Source organism: Grus americana, chromosome 9 (assembly GCF_028858705.1).
Source record: "Grus americana isolate bGruAme1 chromosome 9, bGruAme1.mat, whole genome shotgun sequence".
NCBI lineage: Eukaryota > Metazoa > Chordata > Aves > Gruiformes > Gruidae > Grus > Grus americana.
This window is the reverse complement of record NC_072860.1, coordinates 23,401,129-23,419,434: the sequence shown is the minus strand read 5'-3', so window position 1 is coordinate 23,419,434 and position 18,306 is coordinate 23,401,129. Positions and strand designations below refer to the sequence as shown.

The following is an 18,306-nucleotide window of genomic DNA, read 5'->3' as shown; positions in this document are numbered from 1 at the left end:
ATCCACCTCCTTCACATGCTGGCAGGAGACTGACCCCCCTGTTCTACCAACTGCCAGAGCCTCCTGCCCCCTCACCAGGAGACCTGCTACCCGTCTGCGTTTCCAGCAGCATCGCCAGCATGTTCCAGCAACCAGGAAACTGAGAAACACTGGGGGTGATCTTACACAGCCTTCCTCTGCCTCCCTCCTGCAGTACCATCCTGCAGGATTGCTCCCACTGCAGCCGACCAGAGCCGGGGGCTCAGCCCTCCCCAAACAGGGCCAGCCCCTGGTAAAAGCCTCCAAATGCCCTACAAACCCCTGACACAGTGGCAAAGGGTGGAAAGAAGAGGGGAAACTTTGGGCCAGGTTCCGAGTGTATTAACTAAACGCTCTGAATTGAAGATAACTTTTGTTGCCTGGAGCTACCGAGGGATTACGGCAGAGTCATTTGCATGAGCACCCTCCCCGCCGTGCCGTGCCCTGACATCACTATTCACTGCTGTTTGTAGTTGTGAGAAACATTTGCACTTGTCACATTTGCTCCGAGTGTAAATTGTATTACGAGAGCGCTAACGAGCACAATTTACTCAGTCATTTTGTGTTCCGGACACACAGCACTGTTAGTTTTTGTGCTTACATAGGCAAAACCTCCTGAAGATGCTCCATGGAAATATTTGTTTTACAACTTACCTCCCTCACCATTAAAGTCCCTTCCCTTGAAATATTGCTAAACGTATCTGCATGGGAAGTCTCTATCCCATGGGTTGTCACCATTCCCAGGTTGTATGGCTCATTGCTTCCAGGAATTCCTGTTGGTCTGAGGACAGAATAGAAAAGCATTAATGATGGATATTTCCTTTGTTAAACTAGATGAAAAATCCTCTAATCTCACTGGAAGAAAAATTAGAAAATATATCCATTACATGTATGGGGAAATTATTTATGTTGTCAGAAATACAGGACCAGGGTCAGGTTGATACACTACAGATACAGCACGGAGACCAAAGAGAAGGGCCTTTCTCATCCCAACATGCCCCAAGAGGAGCACTGATGAACAGGTCATGAGGAGTTGCAGTCCTGCTCTACCTTACATCATTTTTTGTACTTAAGAAAGTTTAAAAAAATAAATAATTCACTCCCTTTCTTCCCTATCTCAACCCCTGAAAAGAGAAGAGTGCATCAGAGCATCTGATGACAAAAGACAATGAGGGAGGGGACGGGGTTTGGAGGGGGCACGGGCAGGAGTACAAGTTGTGTCCTGTAGCACTTTGCTGTTTTCCAGGTGAAAACGTAGCCCTAATCCATGATTTCACCTTGAGTTTATTTCTGTGCTCCTATCTCCAGTGAGAGGCTGGCATTTATTCTCACACACATTAAATTTTAGGACTGCCTGAGAGTGGATGTCGCAGGCAGTGAGCAGCCGCTGTTACTTTATCATTCCCTTCTTAGCAGACCTGCTGCTTAAATAGAATTCAAACAAAACCAAAAGCAAATGATGAAGCGGCTCTGGACTACCCAGCCCTGCTTGTGCGCTGGAAAATGCCGGTGACGGTTATGAAGATATTGTTAATGAGACTTGTAACTTTGCATTTAAAAGCCATACAGACCGTTTGCTTTCCATCAGTATGAAGTAATTCACTCTTTAACACGTCATCCCTGTGTACATCTACTTGTCAATGCCCAGAGGCTCATGAGGGAGCCTGGTAGCGTGAAAAGTCAAAGCAAGCCTGCAGTCATCAAGGGGGTTACTGGTCTGACGTGAGACGTGAGCCCCAGGGACCCAACTCAATGATGGATCCTCTGGACAGGCATCCCCAAAGCACTCCAAACAACAGCGTGTCATACTTCTGCGGCACCTTTCACGTGAGGAGCTCACACCTTCCTACTACTAGCTTTTCAACACCACCAAAGGCTAAGAAAATAACACAATTATTCCAGTGTTAGAAATAAGAAAGCAGAGACAAAGGAGGTTATGTTAATTTTGAGGCCATACAGTGAGTGAATGAATGGCTGTGGTAGCTACGAGGTCCGCAATTCCATCAGCACGCAGTTTCCACGTCACCCTGCAAGAAATCTCTGTACATGGGCGAAAGCTGGCATGCACGGCTCAGAGGAGAGGGAGCCGCAGGGAGTCATCATAGTCTTCAGATGGAGAACAGGTATCTGTAGAGGTGGAAGGAGTAAACGGTCCCTGCTGTCCACTGGGACACAGAGATGGATGGGCTTATCCTGCAGGAGGAGAGACCCAGACAGAGCTGAAATGAAGAGCAGCCCAGTGCTCAGGGAGGATGCCCAGGGAAGTTTAAAAATGGGTTATACAAAGATCACTTGGAAGATGCAGAAGAAGATGAAATGATCTCTCTCAGCCCCAGTTTCTAATGGAAAAACACTGAACATGGGAAAAATAAAGCTTTGATAGAAAAATGCTCAACTACACCTAGTCTGAACTTGAGTTAAGGTTCCTTTTGTGAAATAAGGGTGTAAAGCCAAGCATTTGCTTTCTTTTTCCCCAGACAGAGCAGCACAGCCATGCCTGCAGATACCCACGAACGCTTAGATACAGACAGAGCTCCTGCCACCTCACTGTGACACCAAGGGTTTGCACCTCAACCTTCAGTCTCAGGGGCGCATTCACAGAGAGGACGTTATGGAGCAAGCAGCGTTCGGCTGGCAGTGGGTTTGGGGCATCCATCTCACCGCCGTGCCTGTCGTCCGACACATCTGGCTGCAAAGCATTCAGCGAGATGTTTTATCCACTGAAAAGTGCTGTGTCACACGCGAGGTGTTTGGCAGAAGGTTGTCAGCACAGATGAACCACTCCTGATGAAACTCCTCTTCTGCGAGCAGCCTGAGGCCCCTTCTCACACGCGTGACTGCCCATCCAACTGCTGCATATTCACGGCCATCCCTCTGTCTCCTGGCTTTCTCCAACAAATTCCAAGAGCTCTGATTTTCCTTCTGCTGGAAGGAAGCTCCAACCCAACAGCTTGGCACTTTGCACAGCATGGACCCTGTGGGTCTCCTTGCCACCCAGAGGGCTTCTGTGCCGCTCCACCCCCACCACTATGAAGCTAGGTACGCCTATATTGACTAATAATTCATTTAGCGGGAAGAATGGAAACGAACTGATGAAAAATGCAAATAATCCCCCTTCCCACAACTCCTCTGTGAATTCAAAGGGGCAGGAGTCAGACCCCTCTGCCAGGCGGCGAGCCCCCAGAAACGCCCCTGCAGTGCTACTGCTGCAAAGCACCGGGCAGGGAGCCTGGGTAGGGATGCTCCACGAGCTCACTCTGCATGAGGACAGCTGGTCTGTGTGCGTTGAAGCTATGCTGCCCTCCTCTCTCATCCAGAGATACTCAAAAGCACAAGCATCCCATGACCTATAATGGGGACGCAACAGCATAGTCTGCTGACTTCTTCATTTCAACGTTTATAGCCCAGCATGTTTTGCTGCCTGCACAGTGACTGAGCCAAGGACGAAAATCAAAGACAAAGATTCAGGATTATTATAATCCTGGCTCTACCAGTTGGCACTGGGCAGGCCACCAAGTACCGCGCTTCAGCATGGCTGGATTTGGGGCACGACCAGGCTCAAGAGCAGGCAGAGCTTTAACACGCCAACCCCGTGGGCAGGACCCAAGGTGTGGATGAGGTCAGGTGTGTCCACTCTGGCCAAAAACCCGCCTTGCTCATCAGCAAGGAACAGGCCCATCAGCTTGGAGTCCAAGTTCACTGAATACGCAGTGCAAATAATTAAGTTCTTCCCATTAAGCATCTCTAGTTTGGAGCAGGAAGAAGACTTATATGAGTAAATTATCCCTTACAATCATGACACCATTCCCAGTGCCAGTCACCAAACACCGATGTGCTTTGGACACGTCCCATATCACAGCTACTGCTCCTCCAGACCAAGACACACCACGGTTTCACAGTTCCCCCTGCCAAAAGAAAGTGCTTCTTACATAAGCCGTGGGATGTCACTGACAGGCACGGTCCCATCATGCGTCTCGTTTTCCCCATCCTCCTCCTCCTCCTCGCTGCTTTCCGACTCCTCGCTGGAGGAGGAGTAGTCCGTCACCTTCTTCAGGGGGCGATTGGTTTCTTCGATGCGCAGCTCCCTCAACTCTTTGGCTAAGGCCGTCAGATCCTAAAGGGGATGGGGGCAAGAAAACAAGAAAGCAATGGCTATTATATTTAAAGCGAGGAGAACGTCACATACATCTCTTCAAAAGCCAATGCTAACAGCACGAGCAACAAGAAATAGCTTTACGAGTCATTACAAACATGAGACGAACGTAGGACAATGTTTGTAGCATGTAGCATTTATTAAACAAAACAAAACTGATTTACGCTCACTGAAAAATCAATAGCCAACCTCTTCTTTTTCTGTTTGGAACGTGTATGTGCATATATATACACACACTTATATGTATATACACGACAATTATATTTGTTGGAAAAGGTGAAGTTCAGTCACCATCATAGTAAACTGGAAAACAATGTCATTTCAAAGATTGGCTTGGAGAATTTCTCCTGCAGGGTTTTCTCTTCTTTCAAACTTCTCAAAGAGACCCTGTAATTGTATTTATTCTGTAATAAATGCATTTGGGAAGGAAGCAATGACAGCATCTCCCATGGAGTGGTGCAATCCCCACGTCAAGAGCTGCTTCCGTGGTGAGTCTCCGCTGTCGGGCGGCTGCCGAGAGGCGGTGAGGAGCACGAGGAGAAGCGCCCAGCTCAGCCAGACTTTGGAGTCACAGCTCTGAGTCAGCCACATGATCAAAAAAAAAAAAAAAAAAAAAAAGAAATCCTTCAGCGGGACCCATAAAGCACTTTATGTGAAATGTGGCAGCCTACAAGCTAAGGGGGGAAAAACACAAAAGCCAAAAAAAAAAAAAAAAAGCCTTGAAACAAGAAAAAAGATAGGAGCAGTCCCAAAGCCTAGTAAGAATTTTTCAGTTTACCATGACTTTGATGAGGTCTCAGACCCGACAGTCATATAAAATAGACATTGCTATTTCAAAACAAGGAACATGGCAGGCACCGTGTAGAAAAGAGACTTTTTGTTATCTTACATGCTTTTATAGCAATGCAGGGGGAAGCAGTAGGGCAGAAAAGCATGAGAGCTCGAATTAGAATGGGTTAGAGAACTCTGTTGCACAAGACATGCACATGACGAACACAGCATCGCAATTGTCAGTCTTACCATTTCTCCCTATATTAGTGACCGAGGTAGGCATCAGTGCATTCGGTCAGAGATAAAGGATTAGGGAGAAAGAAACTCATTGAAAAAGACTAAATTCCACAATTGTCTTACGGCCATACTCTCATTTACTGCATTTCCAGTTTACCGTTCCAGCAGGGCGACTACGGCAATACTAATTACGGTTGCAAAGGGAGCTCTTAAAATCTATCCCGTCGACACGTGAAGAAAACGTTGGAAAACCTCTACGGCTGAGATGCAAACCCAGTTTATTTTTTAACCGCGAAGCAGGAAGATTTTGCAAGCAATTTGTACTTTGATTATCGATTACCCACACCTCCCGGCGGGCTCCCACCGGCGGACAGCCGCACATTCTGCTCCCAGGTCTGCCCGGGCTCTGACGTAGAGGAGAGACTCCCACGGACGTCAGAGAGTTTTGCGTCAGACCCGTAAATTTTAGTATACCTCAAAAAGCTAGTTTCTTAATAAAAAAACCGGATCAATCCCTGCTCCACAGTGGGTGCTTGTGATGGGTATTGCATATCCCTCTCCAAATGCTCTCTGTACCTTTAAAGAAAGGCTCTTCATCATGATTAAGGAGAGAATGAGGGATTTCAAGAGCTTATTTTCGATGCCAACATGTTTGGGATTGAAATACAGTCAAATCTGCAGTCACGACAACTAATTATTTTAATTAGCGCTGCAGCAGCTTCAATGATGATTGTTTCTTCTCCTAAAGAAGAACCAATGACAATTTCAACAGCTTAACAATGCTTTCCATTTAGAGTATGAAATACGCTCTTTATTGAGCACTTGCCTTTGAGTTGGATTAGAGCCTTCTCAATTTTAAAAAGGACTTTAGGGCTGCGTAAGAGCCTCTTAAAATTGCAGCTGGAGTTCCTGCAGTGCAGGACGAGGACTGAACCCTTCCCTGTCAGAGCGACGGACCATGAAAATTACTTCTTTTTTGCACCTTCCATTTCTAATGTGCTTCAAGGCACCCTATCAGCTTTCTTTGGCCATCACTAGAAGATAGTCAAGTATTTTAAAAATCAGCTTAATTAGTTTTTAATAACTAATGTGGAAGTTGTAACAGCAATAATAGCCCTAGACAATATCATCAGATAACTTGTATTTCCTAGTTAATGCCTTGCCTTGGGATGGTTAATTCTTTGATGCTATCATTTTCTCCGAGTAATGAGCACTTTGTAGGATTAAACGGCTTCACTGAGTTGCTCTTGGACCAAAAACAATCTGACAACTAGAAAGTGCTCTGTAGTTCCACACGTGTTTGAAATGTTATTACTGAGGGTGACATAATACATAAGCTAACAGTATCAGTGCTCTTTAATTACTTTTAATTACAAAGACTTCTTTAGATTTAATATTTGCTGGAACCAAGTCAGATTGGTTTCCAAAATCACATAGCTCATTGAACTTGAATTTAGCACACACGCTGCCTCTATTTAGGCAGTGATTTATGTGCTTTTTTCTTAACAAAGCACCTCATTAAAGAAAATGCATTGCGCATGTTTTATCCAAGAGAACAAGTTAACTAACCAGCACATCTGCCTTCTTTCCTATCTTCTATTTTTAGAGGAAAGAGGCTGCAGGAGAGGCTGCTGATACCGGTGCTTTCCATTACAGCCCCGCAGTTCCCAATATCAGCAGTGTGTGCACAGCGATGCACGTGGGAGGCAGGTTAAATGCTAAATCAGGAATATTTGGTCTTCTCCCATGAACATTTAAACATTCACCATGGCCAGACGTAAACACGTGTAAAATATTATCATGTGGTGAAAAAGGTGTAATTCAGAGTTATTTTTTTTTTAAGGTGCTGGATGAAGACTAGCATTGCCCATCAACATTCAGGATGGCTCTGGCTTTACAGCTGATGGTCTGGTCCATGAGAATGAATTACCCACTGTATTCCACTGCTCTGTTTTCCTTCCTTTGCCAAGTGCCTTCATTAGGCTTAAAATACGTTTTGAATAGCGCTCGATGCCCCCACTGAAATCAGCGGGCGGCGGGGGGCTGTAGCTGAGAGCAGAATGCGGTGAGCGGAGCAGGCTGCCCGGACCACCTCCACTGGCACAAGGAACCTCCGCTCTCGCTCTTTCTCTTTCAAATACGCCCGACAACGGCAGCACCCTTTGCTCCGTGCGTGAAAGTCGGGGTGCTTCTTGCCACGGCCTCCATGCAAGTGGTCTGGCCAGCGGGTTTCAGGCAGCCCCGGCCGAGCAGAACACACCGGCAGCGCCGCTCCCCTCCCCACGGGCAGGCTCCCTGCGCCGAAACGCAATCGTTCGGTCTCCCGTCTGACCCGAGATTGCATCGCCACCTTTTTCAGTGTCAGCACCAAGAAAACACGGTTCGATATTAAGCGCTAACTAGTCAACCTTGCATAGGCATGACCCACTGAGAAAAGATATCACTAACCTCATCTATAGCTTTCTTATAGCTCTGTGGGTAAAGGAAGAATAATCAGCATCAGAGGAAACAGATCGGGACAGGAAAAAGCCAGAGGAAGGGCAAGCAGGTTAGAAATAAAATTAGAATTGTTAGCTCAACGCTGTGGAGTGTAGAGAAAAAAAACACAACATCAACAAAACATTAATACACATTAAAAAAGAGAAGCAGTGGAAATTCATTTCGTTATTAGGCCAACTCTGCAGTTTTAAAATACAAATGTCAACAGCATTAAACCAGGAGGAAACACTTCGGATGAGATTTTGCTCAGAATAGTAAAACGGGAGTGTAGAGAGACCACTACCAGGTTTGGTTTTAAGCTGCGAAGGCTGTCGGGGGCCGGTCGCCCAGCCTTCCCGAGCAGAGCATCCCTCCGCCGGGCTGCTGCAGGGGGACATGCAGCACGGAACACAACAATGTGCCATCGGCAACCACCGTGCCCAAGCTAGCAAAGCCCTTAAGCATCTGCTTTACGTGAAAACACAGGCTTAAGTGCTTTCCCCTAGACTTGGGCTCCTGATAAAAACTCATGCACTCTCTTAAGCATTCAAATCTCCCACGGGCTCTCGCCGTACCGCTGCTTTCCAGTCTCTCCGCTGGAAGAGCAACGGTACTAGCGTCTTTTTTGGGGTTCCCGCGGCTGTGCTACTGCACCGAAGGGAAACACGGCCAAGCCGGCTGGCAACGTTCCCGCGGGAAATAATTTAAGACTCACAGCGGGTCGGCTTGGTCGCGTCACATCCCTGTTGTCTTCCTGCTTTACCTTGGCGGGCTCGTGGGAGAGCACGGGGGAGCCTTCGGGCTTGGCGTTCCCTGGGTGAAAGGCAAGCGGAGAGAGTGGGAATTACACACTGCTGAAAGCTGTCGCTGCACCCTATCGCCTGGGATGGGTGGGTGTGGAGGGCTTCATCATCCCCGCCTTGCGCCGGGGCAGCCCCTTCCCCAGCTATTTGCCCATGAAGTGCAGGAAGATGGTGGTGAAAGCTGACAAGGACACCCCAGGCTCAGGACTGGATGCCCTGTAAATAGGTAATTTTTGTCCAACTACTAAAGTTTCACTATGTTTTGCTTCTGTTGTCTTGAAAAATCCTCCTGCTCCTCTCTGCTTGACTATATGGAGTGTCCCTCCATAGAGCGACAGAAACCATAACCCAGCCCAGCCTCCACCGACAGCCTTCTCGCAGCGACTGCCCTTTTCGCTACGAAAGAAACAAATTCACTCTGCAAAACAGTGAATGTATGTAATAAATTAAAAGCTCTGCAGCATCTGACATCGCTAGGACATTATTTGTCACAGGATTCCCCATTAGTAAAAACAAAACTAAAGCAAAAAGGACAACTGGCGATAAACTGCTTTTATTGACTACCTCGAGACGTGATGATTTCAACAACAGACACCTCATCTTATGGCCAAGTCATCAGAAATTCAAAGCATGGAGGCGGCATTTGTTTTAATGTGCTTCAGCCCTGGGGATTTATACTGTGGGGCTGTGCCAGAAATGCAGATGTATGGGCTGTATGTGCTTTAGCAACTCCTACTGTGATTAGACGGGGGAATGGAATATCTTTAAGAGTGGCTCTAAGATGAGAAGAAACAATTTGGCTAGGAACATAAACCCAGTGTAAGCATGGCTGCCTGGTGAAAGCATTTTAGAGAAAGCTCCTTACAGGCTAATTCACTCCTCCGCTCCCATCTCAGGCTTTGCACAAAGATGAAGCTCAAAAAAAAAGGAAAAGGAAAAAAAGAGATACCCACCCAAAGTGAAACACAATCCTAAGGAAACCATCTCAGAAGAAGTGAGCTTGGGTCAATGAAGATAGGAAGCATGCTGATATTCTCTTTTTTTTTTTTTTTAACCCTACAGCATAACCCTCCTTTTGTATAAATTACTTGGCACTGTGATGCTTCAGCAGAGCACAGGAGCAGTGCACACTGCCGTGGGCATCCTACATCAGCATCCAGGCAAAGGGAGTGTCGGCACCTCTGTTTGCAAGGAGGCCAGCTGGTCACAGAAGCACATCGGAAACGATGAATCCTTTGATTTTTTAAAATTTTTTAAAAAAACATACATGAGATCAAAGACCTCTGTGATCTCTGCCCTTTCTGCTTATCAAACAAGTCTCAGAAAGCACGCTCGGTGCTAAGGGATGTTTTCCAAGAATCTCACCTCTGACTCTGTTGCGCTCGCTGGAGCCAGCCTGGGAGCCGGGCTGGGACCCACCCTGGGAGCTGGGCTGGGAGCTGGGAGTGCTGGAGCTGGAGGAGCTGCCGCTGCTGGTCCTCTGCAGCGGGCTCTCAACGATGGGCTCCGTCCTCCTCAGGTCTGGGTTGCTGTGGGAGGGCAAAACAGAGGGGCACCGTCAGATGCTGCTGCACACACCTCTGGGGCTTCAGAGCCTTCCCACGCCGCAGGCACAGTTGGAAGGTGCTGGAGAAGACAGGGCTGAGGTCGTCTCTTCTGAAGCTACTGAGCCCGCACGCCCCACTGAAATCCATGGGAGATGAATTAGGCACTCAACATCTTTATGGAGGTGGATCACAACCATGATGATAAATTGGCTAGGGCAGCTTTCTACTCTTACTTTGCCAAAGTCAGCAAAAATTAAAAGATTCTTTGCTCAGAACTCCCCTTCAGCCTGTAGATGTGCAATGCTGGAGTTATCTGAATTAACCACCAATATTCATCATAAATGCAGGAATTTGCAAATTGCTGTTAGACAAAGAAATATTTCAGCGAAGAAAGGATCTCAAGTTTGCAACAAGGCTGCAGATCAGTTTTGCCACTTAATCACACTTCCCAATTTTCATGGCTTCACTTTAAACTCGCATAAGATAACCATTTTTCTTCCTTGATTTCTTTCACCCTTGTGAACATACATAAATCTAGAATAAAAAGCGTCCTTGATACACAAAGAGTGACTAATATCTCTGAGAGTATCAGATGCCTTTAGGAAATTAATTCTTATTTGGCACTGAAATGACATCAGAAGACAGGCTCAATGCAGAGTTATGCAATTTGGTTTTATACAATGTTCTTGTTAAGTGATCTTATTAGTCAAAGTCCCGTTAAAAATGTATAGCTAGCTTTCTCCATCGAGTCCAATTAGGACCTTGCATACATAAAACCGATGCGGTAATACTAACACATGACATAATGCAATTGCAATTGGAGGGCGTGCACAAGAAGTGCAAGGCGTGTGGAGCGTGCACACCGTGTCCCTCGGAGAACGATGGTGCAAATGGTGCAAAGGTCCATAGCCGTAATGGGGTCGTTGGCAGGATCGTTTGGACACTGCTTAGGCACGGATATCATGTAAAATCACTGCCTAGTGTTATCTTGCATTGACACAGGTGGGTATTAACATGAGGAGAGCAAGACAGTAACGTTCTGACTGCAAGGAAATATCCCCTCATTTCTTACAACAGGGTAACGAATAAAAGAAAGCATATTTTAATAATATTTACATTTATGTGCGGGAGGAATCAAGAACCAATAGGAGAGGCGATTAAAAAGGAAAATTGGAGAAATGCTACGTGACTGTGACAGAAATTAAATGTGAAACTATTTCACTGAATACTTAGTTAATGGACATGGTAGCATCCCAATTATTTCCAGTTTTCATCAAACTGAAGGCCTCCAGTTCATGCTACCCAGCTGACACGTCCTTAACTAAATTAATTCAAGAAATGTATTTGAATAAAATACTACTAATGTATTTACCTGTACTGACCAGGACTGGGACCGGGAGGCTGAAGGAAACACTGGGCAACCTTCAACTTGAATCCCACACTCCCGTTACCCTTTTTACTTTCACTACTACCCCTTACTAGGACCATGCAGCCCAAAACCCCTCCATGGTTTAAACTGTCCTTCAAGCAACAGCTAATTAAAAGAACATTTTCAAGAATTCAAAATGTTTCAGCCTTGAGCAATAAAGAGGAACCAACCATGATATGAATGCTTTTTTCTCTAATTTAAAAATCAAATACCACAAAACACAACAAAAAAAGATTCCTCCTCCTTTTGCTACCCCTGCCAGCTGCTCCAGGCTGCTGCCCGCCGTACGCAGGTTTGCTGATGCACGGTCGGGGCACTGAGCTGGAAAGGAAGGCGTACGCTGAAACTGGTGACAGCACATAGCTACGAACATCCCAGCATTCGTCTTTTGACCTCACCCTGAAAGGATGAGGCAGGAAGAAGAAACCAAAATGCTCCATTGTGTAAGGCTACGTGGAACACGTATTTACCCTGAGATTTGTCTGTCTGAGGTCTAGAGACCTGCCTGTGATGCCCTGGAAACCAGAGACAAGCTCTTGCATGACTAAGCCGTGTTTTTTCCATCCATCTCTGAGCAGAGACTGTCAACTTCCCTGATGGTTTTAAACATGCCCAGGGATAGCTCTGACATGGCAGAGACGGGACCGCTGCTGTGGTGCGGCATCCTTCCGCGGGGTGCTACGAGCACGCCCTGCGCACCGCGTGCCGGAGAGCTGGATCTGGCTAAGCTAAAGGCCCTAGTCCTAGGAAGCTGAAAGAATTTAATCCTTGATCTACATCTAAGGAAGATCTCACCAAGCTGTCTCAGTGTCTGTCCCCTGGCACGTTCCTCAGTCATTATCTGTGAAAAGCTGCTCCGATGCGTAGGATGTGTATGGTTGGTATCACTGAGGTCTCCCCACCGGCTTATATGGATCCCCTTACACGCAGGAGGTGACACTGGGAGAACCAGAACTGAATTCCACTACAGGGAGTACCCAAATTCCCGTTTGACCCCAGAGCAGCACATGCAGCATCTACCTCCAAACCCTGCGATGCCCAGGATCGATTCCTCCACCGATCCAAGCGCTCACAGCCTTCGGTGTCGGTACAAAATACTAACAAACGCAAAAATTCATCCCAGCCACACGAGGAGCATTGCAAATCTCGTGTTGTGACCAGTCAGCAGGCAGTAGCACTCCAGGACCACTCCTGCCCGTCCCCCTCGGTGTCCGTCCCCCTCGGTGTCCGTACCTTGCCCGAATGGGCTGGGAGCCCAGCCGGGGCCCCAGGGCGCTGCCGTTGCCCGGGGAGTTCTTCCTCGCCAGAGCAGGGGATATGGAAGTGGTTCGTTGAGGCACCTGAAAAGGAACGGAGACATTCGCCATCACCCGGTCTGCCCCAGCACGTCAGGCGGCTGTTGGCACATCTGACATCACCTTTCAGCACTGCCTCGAGACCTGGCTTAGAACTGATTTCCCACTGAGAGACAGGCAATATTTATATCAATTATAAACCGCAAAGCTCTTGGCTTTTAGAAGGAATCGCCCGAGCGTGAGACGGAAACGAGCTGCAAAGCTGCTGTCAGGGCTCCTCCCGGCAGAGGAGCCCCAAGCAGCACACAGAGCAGCCCGGCTACCATCAAACAGGGCATTTACTTTTTAAAAAATAAATGTGCACACACACACACACACACACATCTAATTCAAATCTAACGAAACCCAGTAAAGCAATTTTTAAGGTAAAATTCAGACTGAAGTGCATTTCAGCAGCCACGGTGGAGTTTTTAGCATCTCTGGTTCAGATACAACATGCACCAGCAGAGAGGTGTGGACTGATGGACAAACAAGAGGACTGATGGTAGAAAGATCCAGACCGAACCACCTAACACTCACGATCAAACCCTACGACCTTCGTTGAGCTTCAGATGCCGCTGCCAAAACCCTGCTGCCGGCAGGACGGCTCACCGCCAACCACAGCCCCCAGGTACTACGGCGAGTAACCTCGGAGCACTGCCCCTCGTCCCACGGGAGCACGGGCATTGCCGCGTGGGCGCAGGCGCGGTGGTCTCATCCCCCCGCAGCGCAGGCTGACGCGGAGAGGCACGATGATACTCACCGTGCGATACCTCGCACCAGATAACAGAGAGGCCAAGGGCTCAGTGGGATTAGTGAAAAAAGGATTAGGCTTTTTTTTTTTTTTTTGAGAATAAACACATAGTTATGTTAGGCAAGATAAAAAGATTAAGAGCACGAACAAGCTTTTTATTCTGCGGCATTGCTAGCTACAGCTTGTCTCATTAAAAAGAAATCTCCCCTCCGGGTAGGGTACTCTGCAGTCGGGACTTGGGAGTTTTTTACCTTCCTCTGAAGCATCCTGCCGTAAGCACTGGCACAAACAAGACGCCGGACCACAGAGACAGCCAGCCCTGCCTCACGGGGCGCTCTTCGTCCCGCTTACAAACACATCAAACCCTCTTCGAGCAGTGAAATGTGAAATCAAGGCTCCTCATGGGTATTACTGCTGACATGACGGCCTTAAACGGGATCTATGGGGATTCCTTCCACTGCTCGTTTCGTCAGTCGAGGGGGAAAATACTCCATAGTGCTGGAAAACAGCTTTTTTCCAAGGAGCGGGTGCTGTGGTCTCACCGGGTAGCACATTACTGCAGTTCTCAAAGGACTCAAGGCAAAAACCAACCTTAAAGTGCAAAGGGTTTCTCAAAATTGGGTTAAACCCAGGCAGCCGCCCTTCTGCACTGCTGAGTACCGAAGCACATGAACAACTCCAGGAGCAGTTGGCTTGCTTTTCCTCCTAAGCAAGCACCTATGTCTCTTATCACTTGGTGGTAGCAGAAATAGAAATAATATTAACATATGTGACACGCCACCATAGATCCCTTGCACAGGGAGGCTTACCTGGGAGCTGGTATTTTGCTCTTAGAAACGCAAGTCACTTATTTGTTAATATATAGAAAATCTGCCTCTCAGTCAGGGACAAATACTGCCTCACTGTCACTAATCAATTCGTAATCATTTTTCCTCTGTAAAAATCCTCCCAGGCTGAGCGCTGATTCACTGTAAGAGGAACTTTAATGGCCAAGTTGTAATTCTTCCAAAATGAAGGTGTATAAACATCGCGATCGAAATACTCGTCCAGAAGAGTCTTAATTAAAGAGGTACTGCCAGATGCTGCCAAAATGTCAATGAAGGTATAAAGCTGCTGGAGCCCTTACAAGTCTACCATCAAATATTGATTGCGACTAGAGGCACGGTACCAGACTAAAAAGGACCCGTCTTATTGAGTATGACAAATTTTATGTTCCTATAATTCTATTTAAACAGAAGGTTGTTTTTTATCTTAGGGAAAGGAGAAATTAATTTATTTTGGCCTCTGTCTGGGCTCGAGAACTTTCTTTGCTGGAGGGCAACGCTATTTTGCAGCGCTGCGTGCGCACCCAAAAGCAGCTCCCAGCATCTCGGGCAAAGCCTGCCTCAGGAAACACAGCCCCTGGGCAGGTCGGTACCCACCGTGAAGCCACGGGGATGGGCTCAGTCCTGCCCACTCTGCTTTGTCGGAGGTGCTGAGTGCAGCACCGTCCCAGGGGAATTAGCTCGGGGATTGCCTTTTTGATGTGCTGAAAGTGAGGAGCGATAGTGTTACCTTTGGTGGAATGTCTTCCTCCTGCCGTAACCAAGAACTTCGGTCAAACTTTTCAATGCGAGGGGGCAGAGGAGGGTTTTCTGAGGTGGGGTCCGAGTTCTGCCTTGGCATCTCAGTGCGGTGAGAGGTCACCGTCAGAGCCTCCTGAAACCCAGCCAGTCCCTTTGCAGGCTGTTCATGCAGTGACTGAGACCCAGACAAGGAGCTTCCTTGGGATTTCACAGTGACCAGATGTGGAATCTATGCACCAAGTCAAAACAGAACTATCAGTACAAATTGGAAAAAAAGAAAAAAAAAAAAAGAGGAATAAAAAATATTTAAAAATTTGATTTAAAAAAAAAAAATTGATTAGCACTTTGGATGCACTAAAAAGCCCCCTCAGTTTGAGATCAGCACTGCCTTGGTTTCAGGAACTTCTGACTTATATCGCTTCGACGCAAGCTCTATTAAAAACTATGCTCGCACAGCTCAGCCTTTTAAAATCGGGCAATGTCATGCTTCGGTCCTGGCTGCTCCTCCGTGCGCACGGTGATGCGGCTCGTACCGACAGCCCCGCGCCGTTCTGTGGGTACCACCCAGGAGCAGGGGCAGGCTGCTCCCTCCTGCCAGCTCCCGCACACGCCATGCCCGCCCCAGGCTCTGCCTGCCGCTTGCCAAACTTCCACCTCCCACGCCTGCACCTCTAAGGTTGTGCTAATGAGGTTTGGCATGGATTTTCCTTGTTAAAAATGAAAAACAAAAAAAAAAGAGAAGGAAACGATAATAAATGATAATTAATAAAAAAAAATCGTCAGGAATTCTGAGGCATAGATGGCTTAAAAAAATATCTTGAAGCATGAGTTTCTATAGGTCTAGGTAGCCCCTATCCCATGGATCAGCCCTATAGATCTAAAGGTTACGAGTGAAAGGAATACTGACATCTGTTTAGGGAAATCTGAGACATTCACAAAGGTAGTTTGTGAAATCAGAGCTTCTTCCCAGGACCCTGTGAAGCTGCACTTCTTTGATATGGTGGGGCTGTAACTTTTATTTGACATTTCTACATACATGTCTATGTACAAATGTACATGTATCCTGTATATATGTATGCATGCATACATTTATGTGGGTCTCCGGGTTTCAAACAATCTTTTCATTAGTATTTTATTTCCAGACAAAAGTCTTTGTAGCTGTTGACAATATAGGTCGTCAAAAAGGTCACGGAAAAGTATTTGCTCAACCAGAGAGATTACAGTGAAGGGGGGTTTCACCCGCTTCCCAACATATATAGACCACGTACATCGGGGAAAAAAAGAGCTGTACGTTTAAGGGCTTTCCTGCACGTATTTTGTTTACAGCTGGCATTGTACTGCTGACCTACAGGTGCACATCCCACATGCGGATGGCACTTAGTTGCCACGTTTTCCCATAGAAAGCCCACGTGGACGTGGAGCAAAGGCTTTGCACTTCCCTCCAAAATCCCCGCTGCAGTCTGTGGATCTGCGGGAGCACTTCCAGGGGCTGGACCAGAGCCAGCACCGACACTCGGTGCGGAGCTTTCGGTGGCAAAGTACTTACAGACCTCGTGGCTGGAAGGAATTTTTAGATGGTCATAGTGATCTACACCCTCTCCAGATGTGTTTGTGACTGATGTCAACTCAATGGAAAACCGAAACAAAACCTTGAATTAAAGCGGCAAAGAAAGCAAAACCTCTTTCTGACGATCCTCAGCATCAAAGCGTCCCGGGTCTTTTGTACCAGGCGCTGTGGTTTTTTTAGTCCTTTATATAAACCAGGTCCAAAGAGGAACAGAGCAACAGCCACACTGGACCAGAGCAGCGGTTCCTCTCAGTCCTCCAGCTTGTTTCTGGCAGTAACCAGTACGTGATGCTTCAAAGGAAGGTATAAACCAGCGTGATGTTTCTAACACATGGAGGTGACAAGAGGAATCCATGAATGAAGATGCTGCTCTTACTCATGAATACACTTAAAGCTGAGAAACCAGGGAGCAAGACACTATTTCCCTTTAATCCACTCTTTTTCTTGTTACCTTACCAGCATCCCCAGCATCCTGGCTCCGGTAGGTCAGCCTGCCGGGGGATGCACCATTACCTGCGGGTCCACAGGTCGGAGCAGAGGTGGGGTCCGGGCCGGCTGCACACCACTAATGCTGAAAGACTCCGACCGAGGAGGCAGGTTGGGGTCAGAAATTCTGTTGGCCACCTTATGGGGCATGGCCGGCGAGCTCTGGCGATTGAGCCGGGAGCGCTCCTCCACCTGTGGTGAGAGGGGGAGAGTGGATGAACAATCCATAAAAAGCTATCTCCAACTGAAAACCAAGGAAAGAAAATACATATATGAAAGCCTCTTTTTTCTTCAGGTGTATCAGGGTATTGTACGACCATGGAATTCAAGTTACCCAGCAGATATCGTGCAATAAATGCATTTTAAAGACATCAAAAAGACTGTTTGTATTTATGTGCATAATTCATTTCTGAATTTGAAATGGAAAACTAAAGAAAAAGCAACATGCCTCAGAGAGGTGTTTCTACAAGATGACTCCTGAGAAGCTCTTGCTTCTTCTCAAACATATCTTTAAGCAAGGGGACCCTTTTCCTTCACTACTATACACACCACGAGGAGTGCTTTTGTTTGATCTGAATAAAAGAAAAAACATGGCAGCCAGAAAATAGCTGGCTTTGATCTAGATTTAGCGACTCTGGCACCTTGTCATTAAGGAAGGGGAAAAATCTCTGTTACTGATAGAGAAATAAACCCCAAACCCACTGCTTTCAGTTACTCTGGCTGGAAACACAGTGGTTTCAGCTAACCCAGGCACATGTGCAATCTGGGTGCCCCTGCAGTTAGACTGTATGCATTGATATTCATGCAGCATATGCTATGCAGAATTTTTGATACCTCGAGATCTGATGTGTATTTTCATTTACGTATCATTAACGTGTTAAATACCCTTAGCATGTCTTGATTCCACCATGTACAATATCACATTAAAAGGCAACATACAAAACAGGTTTGCTTGGAAAGAACCACAGGTCTTCTTTAAGCAAATAAACATATGTGAAACAAAAGAGCCATTATATTAATAAAAATGAATCTTTTCCTCTCTCAGATACTGAGCGGGAGTCAGAATAAAAGTTAGGTAAGAGATTTGTGTTACGGACTCTTTCCTTTCTAGTTCATGAGGGACCACCGGGGTCACTGCTGTGTCCCAGGAGGCCGTCACAGCTT

The 18,306-nt window shown here is 46.9% G+C and overlaps 1 protein-coding gene across 5 annotated transcripts in view; it reads right to left on the bottom strand.

Moving 5' to 3' along the window:
• The window catches only part of TNIK (TRAF2 and NCK interacting kinase), a 162,325-nt gene that overhangs the window by 15,787 nt on the left and 128,232 nt on the right, over positions 1-18,306 (bottom strand). For 3 of the 5 annotated variants that reach the window (XM_054834863.1, XM_054834861.1, XM_054834862.1), the window contains 7 exons: positions 17,170-17,334; positions 15,079-15,318; positions 12,670-12,776; positions 9,826-9,989; positions 8,373-8,470; positions 3,948-4,132; positions 673-799 (listed from right to left, as the gene is read on the bottom strand). In XM_054834863.1, the coding sequence (XP_054690838.1) occupies positions 673-799; positions 3,948-4,132; positions 8,373-8,470; positions 9,826-9,989; positions 12,670-12,776; positions 15,079-15,318; positions 17,170-17,334 (1,086 nt within the window). The remainder of the gene's footprint in view (positions 1-672; positions 800-3,947; positions 4,133-8,372; positions 8,471-9,825; positions 9,990-12,669; positions 12,777-15,078; positions 15,319-17,169; positions 17,335-18,306) is intronic. The other 2 variants (XM_054834866.1, XM_054834865.1) reach the window with 1 other exon arrangement.